Source organism: Peromyscus californicus, unplaced genomic scaffold, assembly GCF_007827085.1.
Source record: "Peromyscus californicus insignis strain IS unplaced genomic scaffold, ASM782708v3 Scaffold_21__1_contigs__length_65335640, whole genome shotgun sequence".
Taxonomy (NCBI): domain Eukaryota; kingdom Metazoa; phylum Chordata; class Mammalia; order Rodentia; family Cricetidae; genus Peromyscus; species Peromyscus californicus.
Genome location: NW_026294514.1, coordinates 17,627,489 through 17,640,156, shown reverse-complemented (window position 1 = coordinate 17,640,156; position 12,668 = coordinate 17,627,489). Strand labels below are relative to the sequence as shown.

The following is a 12,668-nucleotide window of genomic DNA, read 5'->3' as shown; positions in this document are numbered from 1 at the left end:
ATTGGCCTTTAACCAACAGTGCTGGTCACTGGGTAGAAACAAGACATCAGTACCCCTCCCTCACGCGGAAGTGATGAGACAGAAAATTACAGTATACTGGAAAAGGTAATAGAATATCTCATCATAGTTGCTTCTTCTGATCTTTTTATTATCATCCATACCACCTTCCCTCATCTTTCATAGTGAAGGGGGGCGGGGTTGTCGATTGATGGAAGAAAGGCTCATTTCTAAGACTTTTATCTGAAGCGTTATTGGAAATGAGTTTACTAAAGGAAGGGCCTATTCTTTGGACATCTGGACTATTCCTTCCTCGATGAAGATATGCTCAAGGGTCCAAAGATGGCCAAACTCTGCAAACTCATCCTGTAATTCAATTTCAAACCTTCAGCATTTGATAGTGGAAGGATCACGTAGCAGCAGATAGTAGCCAAGTAATAGTATCTGACAGCCCTGGCATTATCAGCCGATAAACCCCAAAATGGAGACTCTGCAGGCCAAGGTGAAGGCAGGATTAGGTTTAGACATAATCAAATAATGGGCTTGCATCTGAGCATGTTATCCGTCTAATCCTATTTCTGTGTTTAAAAGGAAGCTTAAGAAAATTAACCATCTTTTTAATGCAATACTAAAGGTCTCAGTTATGATGAGAAAAATGCTTCTAATACAATAAAAGCCCCTGAAAGCCTCAGGGTTCCCTGGCTTGGACAGCAGCTTGCCGGATGGCAGGATTGGGGGGGGGGGAGCAGGATGTCCACAGAGGCCTGGCTGTCCTTGGGAGGAAATGAGATCTCTCTCACTTCCTGCCTCTCCCAGTCCCTGTGCTCCACACCTGCATGTCCCACTGGCCAGGCCTTCCTCTGAGAGTTTGCTTGCTTGGAGAGTAGAGCAGGCATGTCCAAGTCCACGCTCTGCCAAGTTGGCCTGGTGTTCTTTGGGGATGCTTATAAAGGACAGTTGTGTTTTTCCTCCCCCCATTCTTCCTGAAGAGGCTATTTCCCTCTTATCTTCATCCTCTGAGAACTAAATAAGGACCCCATGCCTCCTGGAGTGCGGAGATAACCTCCCCCACAGGCCTGAGGAAGTGAGCTTCTAGCAGCTCTTGTCAGCCACTGCCTGGAGAGCTGTGTCTGCTACCCGGGTACACAGCCCTTGTTCCACAGCCATTCCATTCCCTAGAAGGCCTCTGGAGTGCAGCAGCCTTTCTTCCTCAGGGTGTCCCGTCCGTGTGTCTCGGTGTTGGACACCATCCTTCAGCCTCTATCCCCCATGGCCCCGGTTCAGTCCTCCCCAGCCCTGGCTAATGAAGAAGCCGACAGGTGTTGGCTCTGCCCTTCACGGGCCTGTGAAGAAGAAGAGCGTTTCACTGTTATCAACTGGGGTGAGGATGAATTCTTTGTGAGCTGTCACCATGTAGCAGCAGGAGTCACCCCGTCTCTGAAGGGTGTGGAGGCTGGGACTTGGAGCCGGTGGCATTATGGGTTGCCCTGGTGCTTAGAAGCGGACAATGAGCACTTGTGAGGAAATTGCCAGATCACAACCCACTGATGAATTCCTAACTTGGAGCAGCCGATACATTAGCAGTCAGTCACCCCCTTGTGTGACGGATGTGGGAAAATATTCCAGGCCTGTCGGGTGTGAAGGAAATGGCAGTGATGGGTAACCTGGTTAGTCACTTGCCTTGTTTTCCTCATCAAAATACACCGAGGTCTTTGCAGATGGGATTTGCCGCAGGACGGCACCAGTTCTGCAATGCGATACTGAGGGGGCGTTTGAGTAAGCCAGAGTCCCAGGCCCTAGGTCAGGAGAACATTTTCAACCTCAGGAATGAATGAGGGCTGGAACTCACTGGTGTCTCCTGACAGGGCTGTACCTCTCATTTCACTCCTCAGGGAGCTAAGAATAGACAGGTCTGGGAACTGTCGTGAGGCCCCAGGGCAGATGAAAGGAAGCCCTGGAGTGATGGGAAGCTGCCGTTCCTGAGGAGACTTTGACCTTTGCAAATGGAGGCTGTCTGCAGCTGGTAGCAGGATCCTGTGCCCTGATGGCTTCACAGTGTGTGTGAATGCCTTGCTGCTGGCCTCAGACTTTGAGCAGTCAGCCCCCTTTCTGTAGAGGCTACATGAGGTTTAACCTCCCTTTTCTTAAAACATATACCATGTATAATGTACACTTTTATTTTGTGTGTGTGTGTTTTAAAAATACAGGAGGTAATTATATGTATTTCTTTTCTTTGCTCCTGCTTAAAATTGTTAAGTGTCACATACCAAACAAGTCCGTATGTCTAGTTTGATCTAGAACAGTTGTATCTGGCCACCATAGGCTCATATTCCCAGCTGATTGTCAGGGACTGGAGCTGAATAATGGTCACATGTTGTGACGGTTGTTTTTCTGCTGTCCCCACCACTCCCTGTTGCCTCTCCAGCATGAAAACAAGTCATTTGTTGTCTGGTACTCCCCTGCTTTCTGGGTTATCTCCTCTAACAAGGAGCACTGTTTCTTCACACCTAATGCCTTATCCCAAGTGGAAAGAGAGAGTCTGGGAGTGCTGTGCGCTTTTTATACTTGGCTCAATGCCCTTACACGCTTCCCCCTCCTGGCCCCTGAAGACACTGAGTTTTGTGACCTCAGGCTTCAGGTTAAGGTTGGAGGGGAAACCAGTGAGGTGACTGTACCACCACATCCTCATCATCAGACAGAACCTAGTATAGCCCATCGAGTGATCCAGTGCCGGAGGGACAGGCCCTGTCCCAGCCAAGAGAGCGTGAGGCTATTGATGGTGGTATAGAGGACTCAGTTCTACAGGCAACAGGCGGAGTAACACTCCTCCCAATAGGCTGTTAGAATCTGGGGGGACTGTTATCAAGGTGATCCTAAAAGGTCTTGGATAGTTGAGAGGGGGTGTTTTAGTATTTATAGCAGTACACCTTTAGATGACAAAGAGTAGTAGCTGCGTTTCAGCCTCATAGTCTCCTAGAGGGTTGCAGTTGGCTTAACACACATTTGACCTCAGAGGGTCCTGACCATAGGCAAGAGAACGATGTAGGCTTTGACTAGTCCTCCGTAATATACCAGTTTCAGTCACTAAAGACCTTGTTCTGAAAGCCGTTAGGCTGTGGTGCCATTATGAATGCTTCCTGGGGCGTGGGAGCCTTCAAACGACTGGATTCTGCACTTCTAGACTTCTAGATGCCCAGTTTATCTATTCCTCTTTCCTGTTTCTATGCAGAGCTCAGTAAGTATAGACTGATAAATGAAAATTAATCTTGACTGAGTACCTAACCTGGTGTATTGAATTTGAGTGGAAACCTTAATTGTGGGGAATCTGGTCTAAGTCTAACTATCAAACATTTCCTGGAATTTGAGCCAATGAAGATGCTTGTTTGGGTCAGTTGGCACGCAGCTGTATTTCATACCAGACTAAAGGGCTTGGCTTTTTTTTCCTGAAAAAGATTGAAGGATAAGGGTAGATAGTTGAACATATATGGCTAGATGTCCTGCCATAGGAGAAGCAGAGGAGAAGCTGAACACACGCAACTAATAATGTTCTACATCAGGGAGATATCCCCAGGACCTGAGAAGAAAAGCAAAGGGGCTCACCCCTCTGCCACGGCCCCTCCCTCTTCATCTCACCAGTTCAATATACTAGAGACAGACTGGACAGACAGACAGACAGACAGACTGCTCTGTTGTCTTCTCTCAGGTCCTAATTCCACCCTAACCACTGATCCTCTGGGTTGATGTTCTGGTTGTTATGACAACCTGGGACCACAGATGTCTCATGTTTATTTACATTACAAAATCATCCTCTTGCTGGTCTGTAGCTTCCAAGTTCAATAGAAGTTCCTCTCACTGGGCTGTGGTCAAGGTGTTGGCAGCCTTCATTCTATTCTGGAGGTTTTAGGGGAGGAGTCTATTTCTTGCCTTTTTCTAGGGTCTCATTGGAGGAGACTCCAAATCCTCCATCTTCAAAGCTGCTCTGTCTCTTTCAACCGCCTTTTCCATTTTTAAGGACTGTGCTTTGATGATGGAGGGTTAGAGTCTCCAGAAATGACATAGGCAGCCTGTTGGTGCTAGAAAAAAGCAAAAGAGGTGGGAATTGGGGGAAGGAAGGAGAAGAGACAGTGGGCCCCCATGACAGTATGGAATTGTGCAGGTTAAAAGCTGAGTTCTCCGAAGACCATTTAGCTATATCACTATTTTACAATAAATCAAATCTGTTTCAGAGTTAGTTCAGCAGGATTGTCTATATAGCTGTTCACTCCAAATTAGGGCCTAAAATAAGCTGGTGGGGCTGGGGTTGTTATCCGGGTATCCTTGGGTTAGGTTGGTTTCTGCTGTGGTTTTCCCATTCGGTAAGTTTTTCATAGTCTTTCTTATTTCTCCTCATCTCATTTCACAACATCTGTTGTGCGTGTGTACCTATTTAAGGAATGGGCACAAACAGAGGGTGTGGAGACTGTTGGGGTCAGGGGACAGGGTGGATTTGTGATTTGTTTGTTTTAAGAATGAACAAGCGCAAGGAAGTCTTGCTTTGGACAGGAAACTCTGCAAACCTGAATGGGTGGCTTGCTAATGTCCTAGCCAGGGTTTTGAGTGTTGGGGCTATCTCAGGCTACAGGGATGCCTAGGAATGTTTTTATAGGCAAAGCGAGGACTGGCTTAAGGAAAGAGGGAGAGAGGGAGGGCACACAGCCAGGGTCATGCATGGCTGTTGTTTTACATGAACATAGCTGGTACTCCAGCCAGAACCTAAGATTGCACAGTGTTGGAGCATGGAAATGCTTATACTATACTAATGGTAAGATACAGAACCCTGCTTTAGAGTGATGTTAGTGTAAAAGGTTATTTATTAGCTCAGATAACTATCAGGAATGGAATTCAGTTTGTCTTGAAGGTTGGCTGAATCCAGGTTCTCAGATACCATCTGGATTTTTATCCCCCTTCCACCCTCTTCCCTGCCCACTTCCTTCTCCAGAAGGCTTTTCCACAGCTACAATATAGGCACTAGCAACGCCACGCTCATCTCGTAGCAATTTAGCATTCCGAGTTGAAGGAGCACGTCTCCCTTCCAGTAATTTCAGCAGCTAAGAACTGCCATTGGCTTCTGGGAGTCATCTGACTGTTGCTTAGCAATCAATGCCTCCATAGCTTTCACCTTAGAAGGAAGGTCAGCTTTATACTACTGAGAACGTAAAAGGGTTTCTACCCAAGAGACTATCATGTGTCTACTATCAGTAAAGAGGAAGGAAGATGGCCATAACATCTGCCAAGGAAGGCGCTCGATTATAGAACTGAAGCACCAAGTGTTAGTCCAAAAGCCCCAGTCCCAGTTCCTATGTAGCCTCAGCTCAGCTCTTTAACACACAGAGAAACAGACAGACAGATGCACACACAGAGACTGACTGACTCACCATGGAGCTGTCACTAGGGTAGTGTTGAGGATACTCTGGCACATTCTACATACTATAAAAACATACTCAGTCTGTGAACACCGTTCTCCATTCTTTGCCTTGACGTGAGTATATTATGCCTGTGTGAGCCTGGGAATTACAGGTAGTACATTCCTGGGCTTTCGTGGTGAAGCTTGAGACTGCAATCTGGGTGTTGAAACGTCCGTGTTCCACTATCTGATGATACAGGCCAATTTTTCGTTATTGTATTTACAGTGTATGAGCGTGACGTACGTCTGGAAGCACTTCCACATTCGTTCCGTCTTAGATAATTATAGTTATAATCATAACAGTTAACATGCATTGACATCCTGCTCCATGTGCCGTGATATTCTTATACTCGTTTTTGTTTAATCCTTTGCACAAGCCTAGGAGAGTGCTGTGAGCATCCCTGTGTGAGCAGAGCCACACAGCTCCTGGAAGAGCTAGGGTTTGAACTGAAGCAGTTTAGCCATGCTGGCTCCTCCAGTACATTTCCTCATCTCTCCGTAACTCATGGGTGCCGTCTCTCTTTAAGACTGATCATTTGGTAAAAGCTGGACCTCTCTAACGAGCTTCTTTGTTTATCATTCTAGGTGTTTCTCCAGGTCTGACCATCTTGCTCTCCATATGAAGAGACATATCTAAACAAAACAAAACAAAACAAAACAAAAACAAAAGTAACCAACAACAACAAAAACAACGAAACACCGTCAAGGCCAGAGTTGCCATGGCATCAGCCAGTGTCCAAAGGAAAGGCCGTGAGGCAGAGGGCTGGACTTCAGGCGGGGAGCGCTGCCTCGCAGAAGAAAGTTCTCGCTTACAAACCTCTGTGTACATACTTGTACACGCACACGTACACACACCCTCTCACACACAGACCCACACACAGACCCACTGTCATGCACTCAACTATATTTAAAGTATATACGTCTATTTCTTATGCCTTGCCCTAGCCAGATGGTAGAAGACGAAGAAGGAAGGCAGGCAAACTCAGCGAGGTGCTGGCTGCTGACTCCAGCACTATTGGAATTACTTCCCGCTGTTACCAATGGAAAAAAAAAAAAAAAAAAAGAAAGAAAAGCAAATGGATGTCTCCATGGTGGCCGGCAGTACGAGGGGCTTACATAACTGCTTCTCAGTGCAACTTGATAAGAGAATCCAACATCTCATGGTTGCATATGTGTAGCACTAACGTTTCTTTTTAAGTAGTTGGGGGAAATTGACCTAGAAAACCAAATTGCAGTTTGGTAGCCAAACTTAACTCCTGGTTTATTTGTCCTTTGTGTGTGAAAAGTCCTACTATTCCGTGCGTCACACTTCCTCCCGGAACTCTCGGTCGGTTTTGGTTCTTCTTAGGACCACTGAGATCTTTTGAGTCGGTACCAACGGCCTTAGCGGCGGCAGACTATGGATTCACATCTTACACCTTTCTGGCCTGCATCTCTCTAGACTTCACTCTCAAGGGAGGAATTTTCTTTTCTTACCTTTTTGACTCTCGCACATCATATGCACTAGGGATTCTGGAAACTTCTAGCATGACTGCAAAGTGGCCAAGAGAATAAAGTCCTTGATGATAAGTCACAGTACACCCCTTGAGCCTCACCTCCTTGCCAGTGCTAGATTTTTTCTTTTTAATCTCTCTGATTTTTGCTAATGGAAACTTGAAAAAAAAAAAAAAAAAGCTTATTTGGAAGCTTAAATGTTTTATCTTTTCTCCATGGACTAAACCTCTCCAGGACTCTCCCGGAACCTGGATGTCCAGCTCTCGAAGCAGCCAATCAGATGGGACATCACAGTTCTCTCATCCCTCCTTGAGGCGTGATGACCTCAGCTCACAGTGAGCAGCTCCTGTGCTGTGTCACTGTCACCACGCTAACCAGTTACAGCATAGATGTCACTAGTCTCAAAGGGCAGCTGCGCATTTACTCTAACTCTGGGTTATGACCTGACAAAAAGCCAAAAATAATCACTCTGTCCAGGAGTGGAGGAATCTGAGGGTGCCTCCCAAGTCTAGAGGCTTCACAAAACATCATCCCATCCCTTCCCTCTTACCCACTGAGCTCATGGTACCCACTTGTTAAATACATATTTCAACATCCCATTGTGGGAATGAAGGCTGTCCATGTAGGAAAGGATGGAGGTGTCTCTCTTGTGATGTGTCTAGGGCTTGGGGGGTGCTTTCTTTGGGGGGAGGGGAACTGGTTCTTTTGGCTCGGCCCACCATGGCTTGTGACCTAAAGCACCCAGGATCAACAGAGGCCTCATATTTACTCTGAAAGCTGACTCCAAGGGGATTGTATTGCTCACTTGCATTTCATACACATACATCCAATGTTGATTTCTATCTTCCCGAATTCTTAGCTAGCTGGCACTGGTCTAAACTCCAAAGACTGCCTTTAGGACCATCAAATGTCCTATGCAAGCAAGCGGGGTGGTTATTAGGGCAGATTGTATATTTTGTATATTCTGGGACCATCCCTTCAAGACATGTCTAACAAACAAAAATGGCATTTGGTCCACACATGGTTGCTGCTCCTGCATACCAGCTGGCTCCCTCCCGCCCTCCTCTGACGGCTTGACTCATTGACTGTTAAAATGCGACCCCGTGCATATTTGGGATGCAAAACTGAAGTCTTTGAAAGGAAATAATAGTAACAATATAAGCCACACAAACACACAATGACAGCAACCTTCAGGATCCTTGGCGCTTGGGTTCTCAGCTTTCTACAACTTTGTTTCACTGAAATGTTGAATCTACTCGTCTGAGGGTGAAGGGACCTCCTTGTCACAAATGCTATAGCTTCCAGTTGGACACTTGGAGCATTTTGAGGTCTGGCCTTTAGAATTTTCTTTTTTCTTTTACTTCTTTTTTTATTTCAATTTAGACCAAAAATAAATAATAATAATAATAATAATAAAAGAAACCACCCTGAACACACATACACACACACACACACACACACACACACACACACACACACACACACACTCCATTTGCCAGAAGCAATTATGTATATGTTAGTTGGAGGGTATTAAAGAAAAAAAAAGAAATCTGTTTTATTCCAAAGATTTAAAAGTGGACATGACTTAGATACTGGAGCACTGCTTACTGACAATCTCATTCTCTCCTACATTTGAGTGCATTTTGCAGCCAGTCCATCAGGGCAAACCATGGGATTATATTTGAATGTGTGGTGCATCCTTTTCGGATGAAGGATGTGTGAGGGACCTTGAACCTCAGCTGTATGGAACTGTAGCACCTCCAGTCCGTGCACTAGATGAAACTTTAGACTACCCGAATTCTGTTGCTTTGTTTCTTTCCCCTTTCTGCAGCCCCCAGCATGAATGCACGCACACGCCAGGGATGGCATTAAGCCATGGCTGCCACGATTTACCGATGTTCTCTCCCAGGCTGGGGCTGCTCTTGCTCTCAAAATGTTACTACTAAGGTTTATAGTACTTAATTTAAATTTTGTACGGATCAATGCAAGGCCCTATTTAAAAAGGAAAAAAAAAAAAGAGAAAAAGAAAGAAAGAAAAAAAATACGCAAAAGAGTTATCGTTGCTCTCTGTCCCTCGTCACCCGTGGTTTCATTGGAATGTGGCGGAACAAAGGCTCCTTGGTCCTCTTTGGTGTCGGAAATGTTTGGTAATTTCTCTTTTGTATCAGTGAGGTCCTTTGTAATCTGCTCCTGTCCTCTCTCGGAGCAGGGTGCCCTGAGATGCCATGATGGTGCTTGCTTGCTTCAGAGTCCTTTGCTGACTGTGGGAATTGGCCTGAGAATTTGGTAGGTGCTAAGCACGTGGCTTTGAATCTGTTCTTCTTGAGCCCCACTGGACACCTGTGGAGGATAACCGGCCCTCAGCGTGGGGTGGGCAGCCCTTGGACCTTTTAGAAATAGGTTTGTGAGAAACCATCAGTCCTTTCTCAAATTTCAGAGGTGGTCTCTTGGAGCCTCTGGGGGCAGGGGAAGCAGGTTTTCCAAGAAATAACCTCAACATATATTTTGCTCCCAGGAGGACTGGTTATCTGGAATGATGTAATGGACATTGGAAACACAAAATCCCTTTCACTATTTAAAACATTACCTCCCAGCAGTCCAAGGGATCTCAAATTTGAAAGGACAAACTTGGCATAGTGTGTCATAGGCTGTCCTCGGGCACTCTATCCAGGGTCCAGAGTTGGCTGCGTAGAAGACGTGTTTAAAGCCACTGGCGATTTCTTTACTTCAAGTTACGCCTCTGTCTCCTCCACAAGACCGTCAGGGATGTGGAGACCTGACGTTGTAATGCTGCTCCTTGCTCCTGGCCTCCTGGCCCACTGTCGGCTCACTGGCCCAGCTTCATGCCTCACGGTGATGAGCATTTTGTCCAGAAAAAAAAACGAGAGAGAGAGATGTTTGAATTCCATGATAAAGCTGCATTTTTGTAAAACTATTGGAGACCCCAAAAATGACCTTCATGCTGGCCATTTTCCCGTCCTTCCCAAATTCCTTCATAGAGTCCTTCCAACACTCCTCTCTCCCCGCCATCACCTCCCCACGCGCACCTCCTCTACCTTCTTTCATCTTTAATTGCCTGATGATAACAGGGTAAAAAGACAGCCAACCTCATGCCTGATGAGCAGAATGGATTCTTAGGGTTTTGTTTTGTTTTGTTTTAATTTTATTTTTTAAAATCTTCTTTGAAATCAGAGAAGAGCTTATTTGGGGACTTGAATTTGGGATAAACTTCCAAATGATCCATGTCTATTTGCATCCAAGGGAAAATAATTGGGGTTGGGGTTTGGGGCTAACCCCATGCATTCAGAACATCCTGCCTGCAGCCTCCACTCCTGCCTGCCGTGGGAAAGCCCAAAGACACAGATTGCCAGGGCAGACCTCAGTGATTGTTTTTGATAGTTCTGAGTGATTTCCTTTCTGGAAGTCACTTCGTAATGTACAAGCAGGAACTACTTTTCTCTCCTCTTTTGCGTACGTTGCTCCAAAAGGACAAAGGTGGGTAGCATGTAATCCATTTGAGCACACAAATCATCTGTTTTCTCTCCCTTGAAAAACTGAGAAACAAAAAGACCCCCCACATCCACATATGACTGAAATCTTGCACCCAGAATATTTAGTCCAAATGGAAATTTAGTAAGTCGGACCTGGCTGAAATAAATTCATGAAAATTTCCCCTCAAATTTTTCTCTAAGCGGCAGAAGTTGGGGCAGGAGGATCCCTTGTTCTGAGTGTCCTGGTTGCATTTCGGGAAACATGGGTGATACTTCATTTGGAACTGGAGGGCCCAGCCCGAGTGTGCTTTGCTGCCTTCCTGATGGCCTGTTTTTCTCTCTGAGGATCTTTGGAAGCATTTGGGATGACAGAAATATGTCAAAGGAAGCAAAGTCTGCTCCTATGAAGTGTGGTGTCTGATGACTAACTAATGCCTGAGGCTTCAGGGTTCCTTGTTTTTAACACTTCAGTCTCCTCTCTCGGTTCCTCTAACAGATCCCAGAAAGGGTATAACTAAGCTGCAGTTAACCTTGTGTGCATCCTTCCAATAGAGTACTGTATTCTTCGGGTGTTCTGTATTTGCGTGTAAATCCTCGGGAAACAGGTATCCAAAATGAGAGTGAAATCAAGGCTGTCACGTCAGAAATATCCCAAACAAGATACTCTTTCAAAACAGGGCTCCCTCTCTGTGGTCATGAGGGAAGGTTGATGTGTTCTTGGTTGGGGACCATTTATACGATTTTTTTCAACTGTGAGCTTTGACCCCAGCTTCGACCCCAGCTTCTGTCTACTGCCATAAAAAAAGGACCCCACATCAGAATAATGAGGGTGGTGTGTGTGCACACACCTTCATGGGTGTGCATATGTACCTACTGTACCTTCACAGAAGGAAAACAGGCTACTGAGGTAAAGAGGGGTAGCCACCAGTGCCTAATCTCTTTTGGGGGGGGATGAATGCTTCTAATGCCAGTATATAAAAACCACACCACTGGGAGTTAGTTCCATGTACAGGGGAGGAGCAGTGGGCGGGGGAAGGGGACATTTTAACCCTAGCCCTTGGGACCAGAGGCAGAACACTTTCTGTAAATCGGGTCCTGAAGATTTGGGGGCTCGTGGGCTGGTTCTTTTGTGTTTGCTTCCCAGCATGCATTTCCTGACCCGAGCTCAGATAGTTTGATTTCTTCCGTTCTCGCTTCTGCTCCATTCTAGGGAGGGAAAGTGCACCTGTTAGGGCCCAGATCTCCTTGCTGACACAGAGGCAACAGTAAACGTTGAGCGTGTTTCGGAGCCTCTCTCCCTTCCCTCGCACACCACCACGCCACCCCAGCACCCTCACTCCTGCTCATACGCCATGACTCCCCGGGCACCGTGACTTTCCTTTCCACTCTATCGTCCTCTTCACAGTTGCTTGAAGAAATTTAATTTTGCACTATCCATTTTCATTTTGCCGGACGTGTCTAGCAAACGTGTTTGGAAAGACTTGCCCCCAGCCCCTCCCCTCCCCTTCCCCCCCACCTCCCCGTCACATTCTCTCAGGCCTTCTCTGGTATTTATAATATATCACAGAAGTACCCAGTCTTATAGCCCTCGGTTATGCCTTTTTTTGACATTTTATTTTTTTTAAGCTTTTTATATATATATATATAAATATATTACTTTGTCAAGTTTTTTTGCTGTACAAAAGTCTTAAGATTTAAAACTATTATTTGTATTATATGATGGTGGTATGTTAATGTTACAAAATTATTAATGAAGAAAAAATTTATTTTTGTTACTGGTCTGTTTCATAATTCTTTTTTAAATTGGTATATTGTAAGATATCTATGCAAAAATGTTATGTGACGCATTTTTATTTAAGAATGTAATATGTGTAATAAACAGTAGAATGTGTTTGGCCTTGGGATGGTTCACTATATTTCCCCATCAGCTCATTTCATTAGTGGAAAAAAATCATCAAAGAGATACAAATGACACCTTACAATCTCATACATATTTTCTTTCTTGGGGAAGAGGAGGCAAAAGATGTCATTTCTGTGTGTGTGTGTGTGTGTGTGTGTGTGTGTGTGTGTGTGTGTGTGTGCACTTCATGGTTTCAGTGAATTAAAGGAGAAACAGCAAATGGTTGGAGGTTATGAAAAGCAATATTTTGGAATAAGGTCGATTATGGGATGCTATTTGTTTAGGGAGCTGGGAGCGGCTTATTGGAAGTGGGTTATTTGATGAGGGAAAAGGGGCAGTTTGC

The 12,668-nt window shown here is 45.4% G+C and overlaps 1 protein-coding gene across 1 annotated transcript in view; it reads left to right on the top strand.

Moving 5' to 3' along the window:
• Klf7 (KLF transcription factor 7) overlaps positions 1-12,327 on the top strand; it is a 92,041-nt gene extending 79,714 nt beyond the window's left edge. Inside the window, 1 exon segment of the mRNA XM_052749669.1 lies at positions 6,026-12,327. Within this exon segment, the coding sequence (XP_052605629.1) occupies positions 6,026-6,077 (52 nt within the window). The 3' untranslated portion in view covers positions 6,078-12,327.
• The last annotated feature ends 341 nt before the right edge of the window (positions 12,328-12,668 follow it).